This window comes from Idiotropiscis lumnitzeri, chromosome 15, assembly GCF_059441095.1.
Source record: "Idiotropiscis lumnitzeri isolate Australia: NSW breed Sydney's pygmy pipehorse chromosome 15, RoL_Ilum_1.0, whole genome shotgun sequence".
NCBI lineage: Eukaryota > Metazoa > Chordata > Actinopteri > Syngnathiformes > Syngnathidae > Idiotropiscis > Idiotropiscis lumnitzeri.
Genome location: NC_142405.1, coordinates 13,418,978 through 13,443,586, shown reverse-complemented (window position 1 = coordinate 13,443,586; position 24,609 = coordinate 13,418,978). Strand labels below are relative to the sequence as shown.

At 37.4% G+C, this 24,609-nt stretch overlaps 1 protein-coding gene across 3 annotated transcripts in view; it reads left to right on the top strand.

Moving 5' to 3' along the window:
• Nucleotides 1-17,279, top strand: part of LOC148323006 (junction plakoglobin a-like) — a 123,526-nt gene extending 106,247 nt beyond the window's left edge. For all 3 annotated transcript variants that reach the window (XM_088316765.1, XM_088316763.1, XM_088316764.1), the window contains 5 exons: nucleotides 421-571; nucleotides 3,871-3,992; nucleotides 5,354-5,393; nucleotides 10,678-10,817; nucleotides 16,069-17,279. In XM_088316765.1, the coding sequence (XP_088172891.1) occupies nucleotides 421-571; nucleotides 3,871-3,992; nucleotides 5,354-5,393; nucleotides 10,678-10,814 (450 nt within the window). In that variant the 3' untranslated portion in view covers nucleotides 10,815-10,817; nucleotides 16,069-17,279. The remainder of the gene's footprint in view (nucleotides 1-420; nucleotides 572-3,870; nucleotides 3,993-5,353; nucleotides 5,394-10,677; nucleotides 10,818-16,068) is intronic.
• The last annotated feature ends 7,330 nt before the right edge of the window (nucleotides 17,280-24,609 follow it).

Sequence of the window (24,609 nt, the reverse complement as noted above, 5' to 3'; positions counted from 1 at the left end):
AGTAGGGTGTTAGTACTTTCTCGATTCCTGGAATATAATCAGGATTAAGTTTAATATGATTACAAGCCGGGGAATTTCTTTAGATTGCACTGGACGTGAAGTTTTAAAATGCGACAGACATGGTGTTGAAGGAATATCATCAGTAAGCCATTGGAATGCGGCAGGAATGAGACTTAACTGGAGTAGACTGTATGCCTTAAAGTTGAATCCAAATTTTGTATTGGTTTCACATGAGGACAGAACCAAACACTTTAATTGCACCACACAAACAATTTCGCCACGTTTACTATATTTATAAATGGAAAAAAGTAAGCATTGAAACATGCAAAATCATTGACCTTCTTTAAGATATAATTTGTCCAAATAGGGAGGAGCAATTGAAACATTTTAAAGTGGCAAACTTGTGTGTTGTGTTTCCAGCTGCTGTACTCGTATGTGGAGAATGTCAAACGAGTAGCTGCAGGAGTTTTGTGTGAGTTGGCGCTGGACAAACAGTCTGCAGAACTCATCGATGCAGAAGGCGCATCGGCACCACTCATGGAATTGCTGCACTCAAACAATGAGGGAATCGGTATGTCCTTTTTTTCTTTATACACACCAAACACTCCGACTCTAAAATGTTTGCCAATTGGATTTAGACCAACTTTCACAACATGGCACAATTCTTAGGATGAACTCTTCTGAAATTCTGTGAATGCATGAATGATAGCAAGTGATATAGGCTCATGATCACTTGCAGATTTGGTGAACATATTGCAACCATACTCATAATCGACATTTTAGGCAAAGACTATTTACTGTATCTGTGGAGAGTTTTTCTCACGGGTCTAATTCCTGAAAGAGTGTCTTGGTTTCGTGCATCACTCTTTTCAATTCAATATAAATCATGATTATTCCTTTGTGAGGCAATTCCTCTGGTTTTACTGGACTCACTGTTTATTTACTTTCTGATTACTCACTGCCTAAATTGCTCTCTTTTACTGCCAGAGTCAATCGCATTTGGAGACTTAGCTGGCTTCAGCTGTCAGTTTCAACACATTCTTTTTACATCACGTGGTTTGATGACAACTAAAGTGGTAATTCTCATATTGAAATTTCTATCAAGATATACAAAGTAATTAAAAAATAAAACATGATATTTGAGGTCTTTTTTTTTTTTTGTTAAACACAGTTGACAAATTTTGTTTATGCTGATGCAATTCAGATGAGACACTCACTTTAGCTTTTAATAACGTTGTCTGTCATGTTCAACCCTTCCAGATCCTTAGTTACGTTTTTTTGGAAATACTAATTTAACTTCAGATTTCAGTGAGATAGAGTGGTATATGTAAAATTTAAGAAATATTTAAATAAATAAATAAATAATGTTTCTCACTTGTACAGACACATGATGCAAATGCTGCAAGAGTTATCATGCAGAGGCCCCACAGCTTGAAATGTAAAAATTGTGTCGTCATCTAAATGCCTTATCTGCTATTTGTGGTTTTGTTTGTTCCTAATTAGTTTGACTCCCTGTTTTGAATTGCTGCATGCAATGATAAAAATGGTAGGTGACTGTTCTGTGGCTATTGTTATTTTGTGGAATTATTGTGTAATAACAGGGGAAAATATGGTATTTATGTTGCCCTGACAGGCCACCAGTGTAGGATTTGCCCGACCTCTCGTCCAAGGTCATTTGGAATCGAATTGACAAAGTGCTGTTGAAAATAGATGGACTGATGGACACCATTCATGTTTGTAAAAGTATAAAATAAAGTGAGAACTCCAGGATCCAAATCAATCCGCTTGATTGCTGGTCGACCTCCATTTTGTTTGTATTCATCAAAATTTCCGAGATGAAATAATGCTGAACTCTTGAGTTCCAGGATCAAACGGTCACATCATTCCACATTTAATTACCTGTCATTAGAGTCTTAATCATCATACAGGTATGAAAACAAGTTGACCACTTAAAAATTACTCACCTTTGGCATATGGCAAAAAATTAAACAAAACAAAGTCTTCCCTTTATATTTAATTCTATGAAAGCCTGATTATATCCGCCATCATTACTGCATGTTTGATGTTTCTAACAGATGAATCAGTGTCAAACTCGGTAAAGAATTAGATGAGTTATGATGAGATTAATTCATTGGAGCCAATCACAGTTACCACAAGAAAAGCAACTGGAAGAGGTTGCCAAAGAGTTCCGATTCAAGATGGCGGTTTCCTTCATAACCAGACGAGGATTCCTCAAATTACTCTTTTTACGCATTTCTCCTACAACGGCACAGTACTCTCTGGGCTCCAGCGTGCACTTTGAGTCGCTTTTCTGGCCGCAAGAGGAGACTAAACACATTTTCATGAATTAATTACGTTTCATGTAAAGTACAGGTGTGGTAAATCATGTTTATTGGCTATAGAAAGACAAACAGCAACATCTCATGCGTGTGTGCTCGCGCCAACTGCCTGAGTCAGCCATTGAGATGTGCTATGCTTCACTTCCCTTCCTCGCCATGTGTTTGAACAGGAAATACAAATTCAGCTATTTTAATGATGGAAAACAATGTCTAATTATTGGATTGCAAAGAAAATTACTGTAGAGCACGGGTCATAGAGATAAAATAACAAATCATTTTAGGTAATTATTATCCGTTTCTTTCTTTGTTTTAAATTCTTCACATGCATAGAATGGCCAGTAGGTGTCAGCAATGCCTCACTTACCTACCTTGACCGCGCATCCCTTTTCTCAAAGTGCACACTCAAAATTACAGTGAAATTTCAAAGAGGGGTTTTAATGTGGTTTCAAAGTGTTGGTTTTCAAAATATTGTTTGACCCAATTTGAAACGCCCACCCAACTTTTGAGTCATGTCAAAGAAAGCATGATAATATTTACCAACCTGTCATGCCACGGTAGTGTTGGAAAAGCGCAATCCAACAACAATTAGAACCGATGTGACGCAGTGCAGCAGTCAATTAGCCACCTCCATATATTGGCCGTGCGGTTTTCTATGGCAAGTAGTGATTGAAAACTCGGTGGTTTAATCTGCAGCTCCCCAGAGGTTGTTTCTCTCAGCAAGACATGGTTCTGTTAATTACTTTTGATAAGGTGGTTGGCACCATGCAAAGCAACGTCCAGAATGTGTGTGGGAATTAGAGAATGAGGCAATTGCTTTATGTCCAGATAAGGTAGAAAAACACAAACCATTTTTTTTTCGTGGCATAGTAGCTTGTTGTTGCATTTCATGAACCAGTTCCCAGAAAAAGTTGAACTGAATTTTGTGGCGGGAGCATTCAATATAAAAGTATTGTATAAATATACAGATAAACGTATTTAAGAACTTTTTTATAGCAAGAAAAAAAATGACTAAATTACACATGCTACTACTGTATGAGTACAAGAAATGTTAAAATGTTCTCCGAATTCAGGATTTACCCATATGGAACTTTCTTGAAAGCTTTTCAAGATACTCTATATAGCAAAAATAAAATTAAAATGTTACGCCAAGCAGATAACAAACTCAGGTGGCACTTAATTCAGCATTCCTACTTCTAAGTGAAAATGAATTCACCTGATTTTGATCAGCATCCATGAATCACTCAAAAGTCACATTGTTGCTGACAAATTTAGTTGACAAACCTTCTGCTGCGAGGCATCCTTAACGCTACTATTTTTTCTCAACCATTTACTACCTAATCAAACCATGCCCGTAGTTGTTCACATCATTTTCAGTTTATATCTGCAGAAAATTTGGCTGTTTGTAGAGTTACACCCAAGTGATAAAATTGGGACAATTCTTGCAATATCACAGTTCTTGGAGGACCCTTCTTCAGCGAGGTTAACTTGACTTTCCATTTGAGCTAATCTAAACTTTGATATCTCTCCACAGCCACCTACGCTGCCGCAGTGCTATTTCGAATTTCAGAGGACAAAAGCTCAGACTACAGGAAACGAGTGTCAGTGGAGCTCACACACTCGCTCTTCAAACATGACCCTGCTGCCTGGGAAATGGTGAGAATGGAAACGGTATTTGTATAAGCATTGAAAAGTACCGAAGTTAATTGCCTTGGACTTTTGAGTGTTGTTTGAAAATATCCAAAGTCTGTGTGCCATAGCAATGTTTGTATTAATATAAACAGTTTTAACAATGACATAACATTTACTGTAAGTTTCCCCAAAAGTATAGATTTATCTAAATATTTCTGCATATAGCTTAATAAAATTTGTCGGTTTGTCCTCTAATCGGGAGAATCGATCAAAACTAGATCATATAGTACAGAGATGTGCAACTGAGCCCCACAACCACATTCAGAGTGGTCCCTTGATCCATTTTCAAAACAAACAATCAAACATCGTTGTGAAAACGTGTTTTGGGGGAAATTCTTAAAAAAAAAAAAAAACATTCAATATATGTTTTCTACTGTGGGGAAAATGGGGAAAAATCTTAGGAAAAACAAATACTGTATTTTTCTGACGAAAATCCTTTAATTTTCTCAAAAATCGACAGTGAGCCTTGTAATCGAGTGCGCCTTATTTGTTAAATGTCAAATGGAAGTGCAATCAAGTTTGACTTATTTGCTGTACTGGTTCTGTTCATTTAATGTGCAGTGATTCTCCTTATAACCCAGTCCGCCCTATATATAGAAATTCCCAGTTCAATAGACAAGTTCATTTGGACTGCGCACCTTATAATCCTTATATATAAATAATAAAATATAAATAAAAACGTTTGATATTAAAAAATACAGGATGAAAAATAATCTGAATATTTAAAATGTGTCTAACTGTGAATATGACTCAACGGTAGTTTTAAGTTGTAATATCACCATTCACCACTATATGGCAGACATGGCTTAGTTGCGCTTGCACCAGATCTTATATATACTACATATGGCTAGGCCTAATCATAGGGATGAGATAAATGACGAACATAGAACCTTAATCCTTTAAATATTTTTAGCGAGTTGATTTTTGTGTAAGTGGTTTTTGCACTTAATGTTGTTTTGCTGTTCAGCAGTTTTGTGGCATCTTTAAATTGTTAATTTAATGCGAGAGAGCCCTTTGTGCTGTTGTTTGCTTCAAACCAATTGTTGTTGGCTTTGGATAGTGTTTTTTCTTTATTTATACATGCACTGGGAAATGTATTGTGAAAATGCATTAAAAGCACATATTTTGCACAGTTGCATGTATTTTGTAAATATATAAAACAGCATTTTTGTCTTACCTGTTCAGAAGTGCATGGTGTCATGTGACCCTGCCAGTATCAATGATGGAAAAATAATGGCCACTTCCAACATTCATGTTGCCCACCCTTGATATAATATATTGCATCAACTTGAACTTGCAATGATATATGCTTTTTGTTTCTCAAGGCCCACACAGTTCCTTTGGATTCCACATACTTGGCTGATGGTGAGTCTGACCATTTGCAACTTTGATTGTCTTCTTGTAGTGCTTCAGCTGAAAATTTGACAGGCATCACTGTTACACCAATGCAAAAGGGTAACCCTCGGGGCCTTCTGTCAGGTTTTCAGAGCGTTTTAGTGAGTTTCTCCTCTTGATGCAGTACACGCTGTATTTGAGAACGCCATCTTTTGCACTTGCACCAGCCATTTGGTATTATAGCAATCTGCTCTCATTGAAGGCTGCCCAGAAAACTTTACTAATCAGTTATTTTTATACTCTAAATAACTTCTGACAGTGCTGTTGTTCGAGTCATCTTCTTTCATCTTAGGCAGCGGGCAAAGGCGAAGCCCTTTTTTTCTCAGCAGCATTTAGAAACAGTAATCCATGCCTTTGTTACATCTATGATAGATTACTATAATGCACTTTACTTTGGAGTCAGCCAGTCCTCCCATTTTTATTCTTTGACTTTCGACTCAACAAGAGACTGTTGCTGTTCTTCTGCCATCTATTGTTTATGTGTTATCATTTGTGTTCTAATTTCCCCCTAATTTATATTATACCACACGGAAAGTGCTTTGTTGCAGCTCTAGCTGTTGTGAAATGCGCTATAAAAATGAAGTTGTGTTGTATTGTATTGTATAACTGAGGTCTGCAGTTCTTTGGATGTTGTTGTGGGTTTTTTTGTCTTTTGCTCTTAAGTCGTCGCTGTGCTCTTGGGGGTAATTCTGGTCGGCCCGCCACTCCTAGGAAGATTTACTACTGTTCCATGTTTTCACCATTTGTAGATGGCTCTCACTGTGGCTCACTGAAGTCCTAAAGCTTTAGAAATGGAGTGATAACCTTTACCAAACTGATAGATCTTAGTTATTTTGTTTCGTACTGAATTTCTTTTGATTAGATTTTTTTTAGGATCTTTTGGTCTACTTCACTTTCTCAAGCAGGTCCTATTTAAGTGATTACTGGATTGCAAACAGGTGTGGCAGTAATCATGCCGAGGTGTGACTAAAGAAATTGAACTCAAGTATGAGAAAGCACAGTTAATTTATCTTTAACAGGGGGTCAAACACTTTTTCACACAGGGCTATGTAGGTTTGGATTTTTTGCTCCTTCAAATAATGAAGACCTTCCTTTAAAAACTTCATTTTGTGTTTATGTGTGCTGCCTTTGATTATTTTTTACATTTGTTTGATTATCTGGAACATTTCTGTGACAAACACAAAAAAACAAGAAATCAGGACGGGCCACACACTTTTTCCACACCACTGTATATCTATTTTTTATATATAATTAAATGCATGCACTCTGAAAAACAAAACTATTTTTAGACTGAAAAATGTAATAAACAATTGAGACTCGTATTATATAGGTTAGAATTATGCAACCATTATTTTATACTACTCTTTTGTATGTTGTTGAAGGCCTATTTTGCCAGCAGTTACCAGGAGATGATTGGAAATCTTGGCTGGTCATCTGGTAATCTATTTTGCCATATGAAATGCATTCTGGCAGTCTGCCTCGAGAACCACTATCTCTTCCAGACACACCTGCTATTCTTCCTCCATCTGCCATCTCCATGCATCCCCACTGTGAAGTCCAAAGTCCTGACGTCGCCATGGACTTTCCCTCTTAGACACCAAACTTAATGTTTTGCTTTCAAATAGCTGGTCCAACTACACACTCACACACACAAAACAAAAACCTACAGCAACATCTCTACCCAACCCGACAACCCTCCAGATCACACGTGCTCCGATCTCATTAGCATTCCTGTGATATACCACCTTTTGAAAAGGGGCTCACATGCACACTGACACACAAAACAGGTGACTGTCATGCCAGTAGGTTCTCTGCAATTCTCAGGATGGATTTGAACACATATTGCGACTGCTGCACAGCTTGTGTATGATACTGTTTATCATGTGACATACAGAGACAAGGAAACGGGAAGAATGATTGAGGTGATGAATTGGTAATTGTTACACCCACACACACACGCCCACCCCCACATACAGAGAGAGAGCGAGAGAAAGAGAGAGAGAGTTTTTTTTCCTTTTATTTTATTTTTATTTTTTTTACATCCTGTGTGACATTGACTTTAAATACCTGGAACAGCACGCCTGAAAAACTACACTGGAAGCTCCAATTTGCGATTGTAAAGACGCTTTGTCTGATGTGAACAACTTCTTTTACTGAAGAATGCACATTAACTATTAAGAATTGTGAACATGCATTAAATGAGGAGACAGTTGTACATTGTAGTTGACTTGGTTGGTTGAATTCAAAACACCACCGTCATATTTTTCCTGTTGGTCGGTGGACGTATACTATTTTGCATGAGTCAATCGTCACACATTTGCATTCCACATCTTGGATTAGCGCTGTTAAGGAGGCATATGTTAATAAATAAAAATGGATCTTACTGCTTGGACTTTTTTCGTAATGATTACAATGACGTACAATAAAAAATAAAATACAATTATAATACCTGTGCTGTTTTAAATAATTCAGAAAGCACTTGGTATTTATTTAAAATGAGCTACAAAAGAACTGGCATTTGGAGGAAACTGAAGAGCAGCGGAAGTATAAGGGACTGCATTACTGCTTCAAACCACTTCTGCTCAAACAGAAAGTGTTTTGCCCTTCACTGTGTTTAGAAATTCCTTCTTTCATCCATTTTTAATTACAGCTTAAGTCTGAGTCCCAAGTGACAAATGTGTATTTTGTGTTTTTTGTTGATGCTTACCACCTCTCTTTCGTTTAGACACGCACACGTCCACATAGTGTTTGATGTTATAGCGTAGTAGAAAATTAATTAATTTCTTTTGTGTCAATCCTTCAAATAACGCCTTTCATTTCGTCAAAACACATTCATCCTAAGGCATTTATCTTTATTTGTTGAGGTCGGGTGACATTGACATTTGTCAGTTATCTTTATCTTGCTACATAATGAGACAAAGTATGGTGGTTCCTACGTGTCCAGGGAACTCATTAGAATCCTAAACAAATATGAATGGAAGAATGTTTACAAATAGCTGGTAAATAGATTTTGAAGGCTTATTTTGAATGTAACCCCTTGACCACAAGTGCTCTTTTATTAGTTTAGTAATAAATTAAATGACATTTTTGTGCATTTCAAACTCCTTCATTCAATTCTATGCAATATAACAAAAAAAAAAGTTCATTGATCCTAGGCACTAAATTTTCTGGGGCTTTATGCCCCTCACAGGTTACCGAGGGAAAACAGGTCCAAGGTGTGGTGGGACCACACAAAGCACAGTTCAGAACTCCCCGAATGTCAAATAAAGGTCTTGGATGTTGTTTTTTCTATCTCTCCCGACTGCAACACACCTGATTCAAATGAGCAGGATAATTATCAGGCTTCTTCAGAGCTTGCTGATGAGCTGATCATTTGAATCAGGTATGTTGCAGCCGGGAGAGACTGAATGCATGCAGGAAAGCGACCCCACCAGGATTGGAGTTTGACACCTATGCTATACACCAGGGGTAAGGAACTCTGGTTCCTGGAGAGCCATAGCTCTCTCCCTACTCCGAACACACCTGATTCAAATGATCAAAAAGCTCTATAGAAGCCTGAAACAATCCTGATTATTTGAATCAGGTGTGTTTGCAGTAGGGAGAGAGCTAAAACAGGCAGAATATGGCTCTCCAGGAGCCGGTGTTCCCTACCCCTGCTATACACCGAACAGCAGCAGGGAAGTACTTGGAAGAGGTGCAGGAAGGCACTCTTGCTGAGGACTCACTTTCTGATGACTCAAATGCCCACATGGTCTATAATAGTAAGACCAGGAATGACGTGATTGGGTGGAAAGGTTCAGCCAACCTGAACTGAAGCGAAGTTCTGTTATGGAATTTATGTGCACCTCATGGATTGGCAATAACCTTCCTATGTGCAATTGGCATCTTCAGCCATAGTTCAATGATTAACTTTAAGGTTGAGTCATGACACAGTGCTTCTGATTCAGGTGTTCTGAAGAGGAGGGTCCGTTGGGAAGCCTATTCTCTGATTTAGGAGGAGCACTGTTGTTTTTGCCCTGGCTGTGAACAATGCCCCAACTCCACATCCTCAGCAGGATCCTGAACAGTGCATTGGAGATAATGAAACCAATTCACATGTACTTTGTGGACTTGGAGAAGTTGTTCAATGATGTCCCTTGATGAGTCCTGTTGGAGGTGCTCTGCGTATATTGGATATCAGATCCCCCTGACGATGACTCCTCTGTCCCTTCACAACTGGTGAGTTTGATCCAGTAAATATTGGACCCCAACTAGGCTGCCCTTTGTCACCAATTTTGTTCAGAATCTCTTTGGATAGAATTTCTAGTTGCAATCAAGACATTGAAAGGATCCAGTTTTTTTGCCTCAGTGTCATGTCTTTGCTTTTTGCAAATTATGTGGTTCTATTGGCTTCGTCAAGCTGTGGTCTTCACTCTCACTGAAGCGGTTCGTAGAGTCAGAAACAATTTGGATGAGCGTGAGCACCTCCAAATCTGTGGTCCTTTCCCAAGTGGAGGAGTTTGTGACTTGGGGTCTCTTACGTAAGTCAGGAAAGATCAGAATATTGAAAGGTATATTGGTGCAGTATCTGTCGTGTTGAAAAAGGAGCTAAACTGCACGGTGAAGCTCTCGATTTACATTCTACCCTCAACTATGGTCACCAGCTGAGGTTCTTGACTGAAAGAACAAAGTTGCTGGGTGTCCGGGCTTTCCCTAGCGCTTGGATAAGAGGCTTCTGGGAAAGTGTCAGCGTAATGCCACTGCTGCTCTACATCGATAAGGGCTAGATGAAGCGTCTCAGTCCTCTGTTTAGGTAGCCCCGTGGCCATCTCTTTTGTGATGTGTTTTGGCCACGTCCCACTGAGAGGAAGCCCTGGGGACAACCCAAGACACAGTGGATATATTGTCATTGAAAGAGCTTGACAAAGTGGCTGCGGAGAAGGAAGACCCGGCCATAATTAAGTGAAAATTGATAGATGGATAAATTCCCATACTTCCACATTGCGTTTTGAATGTTTATTACAGGAGAGTGCTGTCATTTGTTTGCTGTGGTAATTACATGTACATCAGATCATGCTTCTATGAAATGGGAGTTGAAGTAATGTATGCCCCCTAGAGGCACTTTCTGATATTTTTTAAAAGTGAGGCTTCTGTTTGCAGCATCCATTCCTTTATGTGGATGACACATTGAGATTTATTAGAACATGGCATCTTACAAAGAAGACCACTTTTTCCGAGGGTGAAAAAACATGTCTCTCTCTGTGTTACTTTTTAGAGTTAGATGGCCCATACCCTCCCTATGGCTATGCTGAGGTGCCTCTGGACACTCTTCCGTTAGACCCTGACCTCCATGAGTCTTACATGCCTGACATGGCCTATGATGCAAGACAGACCTACCCTGAACCGCTCTAACAGGTAAATACACACTCCAGCCTTGACCTTCTAATTTTGGCTCTGTTTTTGCCATGGTGAATGGAAAGATTAGTAGTTAGTCACAGGACTAAGACATAGACAAACAGTCACACCTCCATATAATCAGGCGAAATAATCACCCAGAATTCTACTTTTGGCCAAAATGTGATGGATGATTCAAAATAAATTAAATAATATTAAACCAAAAAGAAAAGCATTTTTGCAGTTGGACATGTCTAACGCAACCAGAACTCGTTCTTTTCAAGTCTAAAATATTACAAAACAGTGTTTTTCAGTCAGAGAGTATTCTTGAACTAGGTTTTTGGAAAATGTATTTTCCCCAAAAATGTAACTTCTACACACACACACACACGCGCGCCCACCCCCCCCACCCCGCATGTGCACACACACACACACACACACATGTGTATATATATATATATATATGTGTATATATGTATATATGTATATATATATGTGTATATATGTATATATGTGTGTATGTGTATATGTGTATGTATATATGTATATGTATATATGTATATATGTATATGTATATATGATGCCCCTTGTATTTAGGTGGAAAAATCGTGCATTTCCCTGCGAAATATGGTATAATACAAATTTACCAGGGACGTGCATAATTTCTTGCTCACACATTACCATGGAAAAAGCACTTTTACAAGACACTTTGGTCCACACAGTTTTATTCAATCTTGACTTCATGTATTTTTTTACGAATATAGGAACTAAAAAAAATAAAGAGAGAGGACAATATCCACTTGAATTTAATGGGGAGCGCTTGGTATCAACAAAACGAACCTGCAGAAAAATAAACATATTTACATTCTAGAGAAAGTCTACCGAGAGAGTGTGACTCCCGCGTCTCAGTGCCTGTGATGTTCTGCTCTATTTTTCTGCTGGCATAAAGCCAGCACTTGGGAAATTGCAGTCTTTATGCAATTTTGCTCAGAAGCCTGTACTTTTTTTATCCTTGTCAATGCTGTTTTCTCGCAAAAAAAAAAATCTGCAAGGGAGGAAACGAACAGTCAGTGCTACATCTTTTTTTTATTCAAGAATGTACAATGCCGTGAATAAGTATTTGACCCATTCCCAAATTTGCATTATTAAATTTTTTGCAATGTTTCTCCTTTTTTATATTTTACATCATCAAACAAAATATCAGACAAAGATAACTCACATAAACACGTAATTTCTTTAAATGGTGATTTAATTTGTTGGGGAAAAAAAATACTGAAATCTACCCCGGCCTGTGAGAAAAACTATGTGCCCTTTAACTATGGAAATAAATTTGTTTTTCCTTTATTTTCAATCAAACAAATAAGAATTTGACAAAAATATCAACAAGTCAATTATTTCCAAACTTAAAAAGAAAGTTTTGGTTTTGTTTGCAATTATAAACAATATTCTCACAAAACTAAACATTTTGTTTACAAGTTCTAAAATTGTGGTTGCAGGTTTTGCTTGCAACTCCTGATTTTTGATTTCGTATCAACTTTCAGTCTCGTGGGCGAGTCCTCTAATGAACCCATGTTACGCTGCATTCGAGGAAGGTGGGAAGTTAAAATTATCCCACTTGGACTACGACAATAAACGACATATTAACACAATCAGTGCTAATCATGTTGTGTCATGTAGAGTTGTCAAGTAACAAAATGAATGTAATCATAAATAAAGATACCTTTATGTTAATGATCGTCCAAGTTATGTTTTGCCATTCACATTCTGCGTCTCAACGGGGGGCGCCATTATCGAGTGACGTCACATTGAAGCTGGTGGGTGAAGTCGGGGTCCTTTTCTTTTTTTTTTTCCCCTTCAACTCAAAATTCAGACCTCACAGTTCTGATAGTCGTTCCAGTGCACTTTTCTGGGTCAGCGCTTTCTTTGCTCAGCTTGGAATGATACTGATACAAATGATCACTTGGACAACAATCTTGGAAAAAACACAATGCTTAGTAGGCTGTTTTCAGTACAGGAAATACGAGCAACTCGTGTTCTTTCAAGTCTACCTGGTTTCTGCCGTTGAAAACTAAACTGCTTAAAACTTATTGACAGGAAAATTGCGTAAAACTCAAATGCAGAGTTTTCCAAAATAAAAGTCAAACTGCTTGGTAGAAACTCAGAGGTTGGATATATTTGCTGCAGTGCAGCATCTTCTGACAAAGGCCATTGGATGTCAGGTGTGATGATCACGTGTTCACTGTCATGGGGCAAAAGGAGTTGCTCTTAAACTCGCTGAATCTGGAATGGCAAATTAATTTGTGAAAGCTACCGTAACTCCAAGAAAGTGTATTGATATAAAGCTTCCAAAACAGTCACAGTATTATACTTTTTCCCTGCAGTAACTGAAAGCATCTATCAAAGGTCAGAAATGATTACAATACGAAAAAAATCTGGGAAAATATTGTAAACTAAATTACAAATACAGTATATTCATTCTGATACAAAGGAAATTCAATGAGCAAACGTAATGAAAAATCATGTGAACACCTCCATCGGAATAAAAAGGCTGAATCCGAATGGAATTTCATTAAGATTCATCCGTTTTCAACCAGAACGAGTCATATAGACTGTTAAATCGGAATAGCCAAGCTGCGTCCTTTCTGGGCATTTTCCGTCATGATATAAATGGATAGTGAAGTGGTCGTATACACACTTGAAAATGGCAGTGGCTTACCCACAGCTCATCTGTGATAGTGGAACTTATTTTAAAGTACGTCTAACTTGTTTTTATCATGCTGCTGCTTTCATAAAAGTGTGAAAAACAACTACAACTAATTTGGTGTTTACATTGAGCTCCGTGTCACTCGGCTGTACGCGCCTGATCGTAAAATGTAAACAGGGTGACAAAAGATCTTCAGTCGGAATGGCAAAAAATGTCTCAGTGTCGGTGTTTAGCTCTGAGAAATATGCTTGCAGCGTCCTAATCATGCAGAGTTGATTTGGGGTCAGAGTTCCCTCACTGCATTAGGGGTGGCGTTTCCGCACGCGGTGCAAAGGTGCACGTGTGACCGAATACATTGTAGTATTGGCATGTTACAAGGTCTCCATAGTGGTTCCACCCTAGGATTGCAAAGAAGGCAGATGGTTTGATAGACCAGGTGTGGGCAAACTACGGCCCGAGGCCCACATGCAGCCCGTCAGATGTTTTAATCCGGTCCGCCGAACTGAAAAAAATTAAATGAATAAACCTTGTTTAGGTTTTATTTTCTAAATACCGTGATTTTCCAAAGACATATATTTTGTTGTGACGCTTTTGTTCACTTTCAAATTAAATGTTTGTTTTTTTTCTCTGATGAGGTGAGGTTACCAAAACACTCCATTCATCTGCTCCTGGTCCGGCCCCTCTGCCAAATTTTCGAACCCATTGTGGCCCGCCAATCAAAAAGTTTGCCCACCCCTGTTATTGACATTAAAAGCTGACACACAATGATTCACTTGCATGTACTATCACAAAACAACAATAGAACGATGTGGTTACAGTCATTATAGAAATACAATATAGGACATCTTACTAGGTCTACATTTTCAAGCCCCCAAACTGTATTAACAAAAAAAAAAGTAGGAATGTTACATGGCTTTGTCATTCTACTTGTAATGCTTGAGCTGCAACCTACTACGACTTAAGTTATTAAATATAATATGATGATATAGAAACAAAATAAATACACTGTGAGCCAACGTACTTGACATGCTTGAAGTAATTGGCAGCCTACCTGACCCCATAGTCTACCCAGATGGTTTTCCATCTTGCTGTGAAGCGGATGCAAAGGTTTCTTCATGTGGAAAACACAACCCTGATGACATCCATCTCAGTGAGCCATTTATTTATGCCGTTTTTTTCTGCCAGTGATATTTGAATATCATGATTACACAAGTCAAACTGTTGTTGTCTACCTGGCAGCGCTGGTTAATGTCCTTTAAGGCTTCAGGATGTCAAATTGTATTGAATACATGATGAGATTTGGATAAACTGCCTTTAGTTTATCTTTTACAGTCATTTTTAATTTTTATCGATTAAAATGGATTTTATTGCATGTCTTCATTTAACTTCATAAAGCTTTGCTGGACGATTAATTGAATCTCTGGTTACGCTTACTGTAATGGTTAGACCACAGCACTGGATTTTTTTTTTAAATGACAGACCAAGAGCTGCCCAAGTGGTGAATACAGTGTTGTCCACATCTTTGCATCTTTTTTTTTCTGGTGAATGCACAAGTTGTCAGTCATCTTTCCAAGCTGACCAATGAAAAAGCTTCCAACATCGGTTCATCAAAGGACCCGCCCACAAGACTGAAGTTGATTCGCAACCCAAAAGTCAGGGGTTGAAAAAAAAATGTTTACCTTGGTTGTCTTGGTATGATATTTACATTTGTTTAACACTAGAACAACCTAAAGACTGTCATTTGACGCATCTACCTACTGATACTGAAGTTCTGTCCATTGATCTTATTTCATAATCTAATTCAAGGTTTGAAAAGGCGTTTTTGATGCTACTGCAGGTAATGTCCTCATTTACAATTGAAAGGTGGCTAATCGTAGCCAGCAGAGTAATAAGAATCTACGGGTCATTTGACAGTGTTCGGAGATTAAAAGGATGCGGGGGCTTGTAGTATTAATGGTAACGAATTTGACGAGAAGGCAAATACTTTTTCATGGTACCGTCTACATAAACAACTTCTGTGTTAATTTTTAGCATGTTGATTTTTTTTAATTTTTTTTTTTAGGTGAGTTCAGATAATCACAGGACAGAAATTTGTCATTTATATTGTTTAAACATAGATTAACTAGTCTTAGGATCAGTGTTTAAACTTACAACCTGTGCTTGAACCTTTCCCCCCTTCCACAAAGCAGAAGGTAGTAATCCTGCAAGTGCATTGATGCCCTATAACGACTTTCATCTCTCTCTGCTGTATTGGCCTCTTTCCACGCTTTTGACATTGGCCCGCACAGCAAACTGCCTGGCCACTGCTTGTATGGCACACGATATGTTTGCAACATCCTGGAGTGGCTGAAAAGATGTGCACGACCTGAGCAACTTTTGTGAGCTGCAAGCATCAATAAATGGAAATTATAAACAAATAAATGCGGTGATATGAATAAATATTGTTTCGTGTTTTGGTTAGGAGTGGACCCTCCCCGTCAATATTTTCAGGTGCATCATATTTGTTAGTTTTCATGAAAGGATGTCTTTCATGAGATTTATATAAAATGTTTGTTTTATTTCTTGCAGGAACATAAAAACATCTAACCAATAGGGAGGATTAACAAATCACTGAAAGAAGGGACTTGGAGAAATTTGTGGAGGATGACAGAAAGCTTCCGAAGGTCTTAACGACAAGGAGAATCAAGCCTTTTTCAACCGTTTCTAAGGTGGAAAATATTCCATTTGGCAATCAAGAACTATTAGGAGAGTTTATTGAAAGTGCTTATTGTTGGTGTAAATAACACAAGTGTTATTTTGTTATGATGTCTTACAGTGGGGTGAAAGTGTACTGTTACACGGGTAACCTTTAAAAGCAATCACAAGAACACATTTCATTGACAGCGAGAGCATGCGGGACTGGCAGGAGGTGCAATTGGAATGCAGCTATTCTTCAAATCTAACTGAAAGGCTGAAATAAAATCTAAGAAGACTTTTAGCTTCCTTCAAAAAGACATGCAGTAACATTAAATAAGATAGTTAGGATCAACAATTATGATTATACTGATTTGGGGGGTGCTATGTTAAAATTAATGATTTCTGGATGTTAGGTTACATGAAACCTTTTTTTTAACCTGGCATTAATGCTCATCTAATTTTCTACCAAATGCTACCCGTGTATTCCTGCTGTCATTTAAATGTCTGCTCTGTGTATTTGAACTGTTCACATGTCCCAGAGTGTCCCTATGTGGTTGTTGCATGGTATTATAATGTGTCTGCATTGACAAATTGTTCACCTTTGCATACTGAGAAACAAACGGACATGAGGGAAGTTAGAATGGATGCGGCAGTATGTGGGCCAATTGGTTAAAAAAGAAAAAGAAAAAAATGGTACAATTCACACCAAGTCAATGTACTATAATGGATCATCCGATGTCAACCCCCCCCCCCCAACTGTACCGGACGTCTGAAAGTCTGTACCATGTGTTTTTAATCAACGTGTTCACATTTTCATGGAGAGTTATATTGAATTAACAATAGTAATAAGATTTTCCTTCACATAAAGAATTGAAGCTCGAACATAGATTCAGGCTTGATCTGCGGTTGGTCAATGGACAACATGTTGTGCTTGGTACATCAAGGTCAACTGTGGTTATGAAGTGTGGCTGTTTTTGGTTGCAAAATACCACCAGAAGACAGACCTTATATGTTTAAAAAAAAGCACAAATGACATAATTTGCTTGGAGCCTTTAACAGTTGTAGTGTACCTCAGTCTGAATTCAATTAAATCTCTTATTTGACCTGGATGTACATTTATTTCTTCGAGTTGTATGGGAAACCAATGTCAAACAGCACCACCCTGTATACATTTCTCGTCATTTTGATGCACCTGACAATAAATGCTTTGCTCATAAAACATAACATACCAAAACATAAAACTGAAAACATTTATTGGAACTGAGAGTATACCATATAGGAAGTAAATTCTAAACAATACAACTGAGTTAACTGAGTTGATTATTTTTAGCGCATTATTGAATTTAAATTAGTAGTTAATGCTTTAACTTTGACAGCCCTAATAATTCTAGATTATTTTGAGCTCGTCGGGCCAACGAACAGGTAACTGTGTCAATGATGACCCCATTTTATTCAGGTTTCTGTTCAAGTGTAAATTCACGTTATTATTTCACGTTTCCTAATTATAGGCAAATACACTATTTATGAGCCATTTGAATGACTGTGCTGCAGAAGTTTAAACTATGATCTAAGATAAGGAAAGTTGATCAATAATGCTCCCTGCTGGTCATACAGAAAACAGTCCCTGCAGTTATATCCCTCCCTACGTTATTTTGGCAACTGAACATCAATCTCTCTGATTTCTGTACACCTTGGCGAGAGGTGGGTATACCCTAGACTGGTCACCAGCTAATTGAAGGTCACATATAGACAAACAACCATTCATTCTCACCCAGATTCATGCCTATGGACGCTTTAGACGTTAGATTAATTGAATACTCTAAAGTTGAGAGAATTCCTTTCCACAGCACGAATAAACATCTAATTAATATCTGCCATGCATTTAATTGAGAAGACCATAAAGTAGTAGACAATACCGTTAATGTTTTTTTTAATCATTTAAAATATGAATTGCAGCTAAGTAGTGTACAAGTTGTGAGTGTAAAGTGGCAAATGTAGAATAAATATGATGACTTGAATGATTTTCGTGACAATAACTTGGGACACGGACACATACTTGCGCATGCGTGATTTGATTCCACCTCTGGTGTACATCCAGGTAAATCTCAATGTCATGATCTGTATTTGTTGTTTTTGGTTAAGTATTTAGTTTCATCTTTTTTTTCTTATGTTTGGTGTGTCTCGTCATGTTCATTGTGTCCACCTGTGTTCGTCTACCCAAGCCCCAGTGTTAATCAATAGGGTCATTCCAACCCTTCGTGTCTTGTCCAGGTGCTCCTCGTTGTCTCGTCAATGCGTTTGTATTTAGTCCCCTGTTTTCGTTCAGTTCTTGTCGGTGCTGTCCTTGTCAGATGTCCCTGTCTACGTCTGTTTTCTTCCAGCCCATCTCGCCCAGTCACGTTTAGTTACCTCAAGTCAAGTCATTGTTTGCCTTTTGTTCCTTCAATTAAAAAACCCTCTAAGTTACTCCTGACTCGCTTCGCTGCATTTTTGGGTCTTCCTCAACCTCCTTGACAACCTACGGAGCCCCTTAGGGGACACGGAAGAGAAAAAAAAAAACTTTGCGTTCCCTCGCAAAATCTTTGCGTCCCCTTGCAAAGATTGCATTCCCTCGCAAAATTTGCGTTCCCTCGCAAACTTTGCGAGGGAATGCAAAGTTGTTTTTTTTTTTCGAGTGAATGTTCATTTTTATTAATGCGCGTTTATGTACTTCTGGGTCATTTTCCGTGTAACCAAACGCAGCATAGATGGAGTGTGTTCACCCGTGGGCGAGTTTAATTGAATTTTACTTTGAAATTGTCTTGAAATACAAAGAAATAAAATCAGTTGTGGATATTAAGCACGGTTTTCAAATAAGTGAAAGACAGTTCCAAACCCTCCTCCATGATTAGTGCCGCCTCGTACTGTCGTCTCTTGAACAGCAAGACAAGGGTAGTCAAACTGACCCGGAAGTACATAAACGCGCATTAAAAAATAAATAAATAAACATTCACTCGAAAAAAAAACAACTTTGCGTTCCCTCGCAAAGTTTGCGAGGGAACGCAACCTTTGCAAGGGAACGCAATCTTTGCAAGGGAACGCGAAGATTTTGCGAGGGAACGCAATTTTTTTTTTTCTCTTCCATGCCCCCTAAGGGGCTCCGTAACAACCTGACTCTTTATAAGAAAAGTGCATTTATTTCATTCATTCATCATTTTAAAAAGTTGCACTCATATATTGTATAGATTCATGAAACACTATAGGAGCATTGTGATGTGTGTGTGTATATATATATAATATATATATATATATATATATATTATATATATATATATATGCACAATGCAGCTCTTTCTCCCTCTCTCTCTCTCTCTCTCAAAAAAAAAAGTTCGACCATTTCTGTACTTATTCCATAATAGGCTGGTAGATTGTTTCTGTACCTGTTCCCACCAACCTAAATTAAAAAACCTGCATGTGTTGACGTATGTCTGAGTATCACCTCCAGGTTGGTCATGTTTATCACTGTGGTTACACTGGACTGGAGTTCAAAGCAGGATTTAATGTCATCCTATGGCATTTTTTGTAGGTGTTCTGCCTTATTTTTTTTTACCTGACAGCCAACCTTGATTCTCAGGGGTTGAAGACCAGTATAAATTAAATTCCTTTTTTTTTTTAACTTGAATGTTCAGCAACCAAGAATTGCAATCTTTTTCATCACTTTTCATTTCTTCCACTTTCATTTCTTTGTCTGCATATGTTCTGCATTATTTTCAGTTTCTGACACATCCTCCTGAAGTCCATCCCCCAGTCCAGTCCAATCCAGGCCAAAATGACTGGATCTGTATCGGAATGTTTTTATTAGAACCAGTCCATTTCAATTTGACCAAACTATATAAGATACCCTCAATTGAATCAGCATGAAACAAGTAATTTTATAACCATTCAGAAAATTATAGAAAATACAAATATATGTGTGCGTGTTTAGGTGTGTGTGTGCGTGTGTGCATCCATCTGACAAATGAAAATGTGCAGCCCTTGAGCTCAGTTTTTTTTCAACTAAGTGGTGTCCTCTCTCATTCACTTATTCATATCCTTTTTGTGCATCTTTGACTAGTGAGTTGATACAGCTTAGGCCTTTATTAAATAAATTCAAAAATGAAATATCTTTCATTCATAGCATTAGTGTTGCAACTTAGTCACCAATCAAATGCAAATTACTATAAACCCTTAACTAAATGTACTCAATGCATGCTTGTTTTTATATTCAAGAAGGAAAATGTCAAATAAAGACTCCACAACTGATCCAAGAATCTTATTCACTGGACAGAATTTTTTTTTATCTTTCGTAATTTCGGTTGAAATTGTTCTTCCTCTCGTCCTCTGTCTCACGGGGCCAAGGGCCCCCATCTACTGGCAACTTGCAATTTTATCAATTAGGTGTGAGTGTGTGAGTGTGTATAGGTGTCTAGATTTCAAATTGCTGTGTTTAAATGTGAGTGCCAACTTTTTCTCAAATTTGTTATATCTTTGCGTCAGATGTGCTTTATTGGTGTAGAAAAATGTGTTGTCACTTGGATATGCAGACAGTGTGTGTGTGGTGCAAATGTGGACAGAAGTTTAAACTAAGTAATATTTAAATATAACGTGAGAATAATATAAAATCAGTGAACACAATCCCTTGTCATTACTGTGCACGGTACTTTTAGTTTCATTTGATAAATGCTTTTTGTTTAATTAATGCTTAACACCTGGAGCAAATCTGAACCTGTTAATGATTGACATTCTGTCACGTAAATGCTAAAGCTAATGCCACTAACATAATACAATCCTTCAGTACACAACAACATCTCTTTTGTAAATGTAACTCCAGAACTGCCAACTTTTTTAAATTAACTTCCAGAATAATTTGTCTAATTTGTATATTTTTTTATATTATTTAGAACATTACCGTGGTACCTCGTTACCACAGGAAAAACAAATACTAAAAGTTAATAAATCTGCAAACCGCAAACACAACCTTGCCATAACTCTATAATAGTAATTTATTTTATTTTAAGTATTGCATCAACTATATGAAGATTAGAATGTAGTCATATAAAATTAAATACTAAACTTCCCTTCATGAGGAAGTTGTGCCTCAACAGCAAAATATACAACTATCCAATTAATGAGCTGCTCTTCCTCAATACACTCTTAATACCAATGTGCAAAATATCCATACATCAATTTTCAGTACCGCCCCTCCTCAATAGCCTGGAGCCTATCCCGGTTATCTTGGGGTAGTAGGCCAGAATTGGTTGCCAGCCAATCGCAGGGCACACATAGAGGAACAACAATCCGCACTCACACTCATATCTAGGGGCAATTCAGAGTGTTCAATCTGCCTGCCATGCATGTTTTTGGAATGTGGGAGGAAACCGGAGTACCCAGAAGAAACCCACGCAGGTTCGGGGAGAACATGCAAACTCCACACAGGAAGGCAAAAGCCGGAATCGAACCCTGTACCGCTGTACTGTGAGACCATCATGCTAACCAGTCGACCACCGTGCGGCCCTCTTTGCTATCTGATGATGGATAAAGATAAAGATGTCCTAAATAGTCCCACATGGGGAAATTTGCATTGTTACAGCAGCAAAGATCGAGGTCATAGGTCATATATATATATATATATATATTATTATTATTATTATTATTATTATATTTTTGGGGGGGTTAGGCATAATATTTCTATGTTAGAATAACTATTAGAATAACGACAGTCATGTGGCATTCCTCTGGTGATTCTCATTTACATATTTTCTTTAAATTTAAATATTTTTTTATGGCTTTGCAATATAATAATTATATGATTCTAATAGTTTTGAATTATTTGATTGTGTCCGTGTCTGATTATCTTCTGCTATTTATGTTGATAAAGTTGTATTGTATTGTATTGATGGAGGGGAAAAGAATGATCAGGAGAAAATGCCGACAGACAAATCAAAAACATTACTCTTGTAATGTCGTCATATGACCACAAGATGGTGGACAAAAACCAACTGACAATTAAGAGCCCTGCACAGACCAGCCTCAGAATGATAGGAAAGAGCAAAACAAAGATAAACAAGCAAAATAAACACGTGCACTTTCAACGAGAAAAAATATTTATTAATTAATGAATGTACTATTATTGTTATTATTGTTTTACAACCGTTACAGAAGTATAACTATGCCTTAAAACATATTGTTAACATTTTATTATTATGGTTATTCATCACAAGGGCCAAACAACTTAAAAGTAGGAAAGTCATCCTGGTGATCTTGACTGGATTTTCTTTGAGATACAATTCATGAGCACATCATAAGCGTAACAAATTATCCTCAAACTTGATGTTGTCTGTTTAACGCGGTTGCTTTTGATGTATTATCTTAATATCTTTTTATCTTTCGTGCTTTCCCCCAGTCAGTTTTGAAACTCAAATAATAAACTTACTCTTCATCAACACTAACTGTAATTGTTTTTAGAATGTGTAAATGTGTCTTTTTTTTTTAGATCAAATTGAGGATTTTATTAAAAAAAAATGCTCATATTGAAAATGTAACTACAATGTAAAGCTGGAGCATGAATTCCATCATGAAGAAAATTTGTTTGATAGTTTTAGTTGTTCAATAATCTGTCAAAAGTGAATTACAATAAAATCTGAATGAAAAACTAGTCAAACACAAAATACAATCTGTTTGATGTGTTGACTCAGACCAATCAGCGTTTCTCATCAGAGATGCGCTCTGTCCTTTAAGGTTATCATGAAAAATACAGTTTGAAAAATGTCTCTCTAATATGTGACCTGCCATGCATTATTGATCACCTGTTACTTTGCCAGTGAGCCATAGTTAACTAGTCTAATGTAAACCCTTCATCAAATTTAAACATTTATATCGTTTATCTTTCGGCCTAACCACAAAGCTATTTTTTACACCATTCAAAATGAGTGTAATTCATGTCTTATTTAATGAAAAGGCAAGAAAGGACAGACATAATTCACATGACTTTGTGGAGTGGTACATTTAAGATAAGAAATAGTTCAAGGATGAATAATAATTTAAAATCTAAAAACAAGTACATATTTCTGTGACTTTTATGTTGCGGTAAAAGAATGAACTCATACGTCTCACTTGACAGGGAAGCTTACCATTTCTACAGCTATATCTGTTTTAAGATAATTATTGGAATTATGTATTCATGAACAGTTCTCAAGGATTTGATTCACACAATGAAAGGATCAACATTATTAAACATGAAAAATATATCCTCTATTTTGATGTAACACTAAGCAAAATCGATTCTGGACTCAACTCAAGTGTATTCATAAAGCGCTTTAACACATGTACATGGAGCAAAAGTAAGTCATGCAACAACAACAACAAACAATAAAACAAATTAATAATGAAGACAGCAAAAAGCACAAAAACAGTAAAACCAAAACCCAAATCTCGTGCTGAGTCAAAAGCCAAAGAATATATTTTAAGAGAGGTTTTAAAAATGGGAAGCTAGGGGGCTTAGCTAAGTTTAGCGAGAGGTCATTCCAAAGAGAGGGACCGGCAACGGAAAAGGCTCAATCCACTCTAGCAGTCGGTAGCTATAATAGTGAATAGTCCGCAGACATGAGGCACAGGACTAGTGCGTAACGGTGGAGAAGCACAGAGAGGCAAGGTGGACTGTTTAATGTTTTGAAAACAAATAATAAAATCTTAAAAACAGCTCTCAAATGTACAGGGAGCCAGTGAAGGATGCCAGAGTCGGAGTTATGTGCTCCCTTTTACGAGAAAAAGTCAAGAGGTGGGCAGCAGCATTTTTGGACCAACTGGGGATGCTTGTTGGAGGATTGGCTGACTAAAATTAAATAATAATAATAATAATAAAGTCTATTACAGTAATCTAGCCGAGATGTGACAAAGGCATACATTAAAGATTCAAAGCTCTGTTGAGAAAGGAGATAATTTACCTTAGCCATTTGCCAAAGATGAAAAAAGCTGGTTTGATGTCATCTGTTAAGTCGCACATTTTGACATGAGTCTCAAAGTACATCCTACTTCCAAAAAAATACGTCGTGTTTTCCTCACTCTCTAAATCAGGGGTGGGCAAACTTTTTGATTGGCGGGCCACAATGGGTTCTAAATTTTGACAGAGGGGCTGGACCAGGAGCAGATGGATGGATGGTTTTGGAAACCTCATCTCATCTGAGAAAAAAAATACATTTATTTTAAATGAAAATGAACAAAAGAATTACAACAAAATATCTATGTTTAACACACCAGAGTATTTAGAAAATAAAACATGAACAAGGATTATTCATGTAATTTTTTTCAAGTTTGGCGGGCCGTATTAAAACATTTAACGGGCCGCATGGGCCCCCCGGGCCGTAGTTTGCCCACGGCTGCTCTAAATATATGCAATATGGAAACCAAACCTAAAAA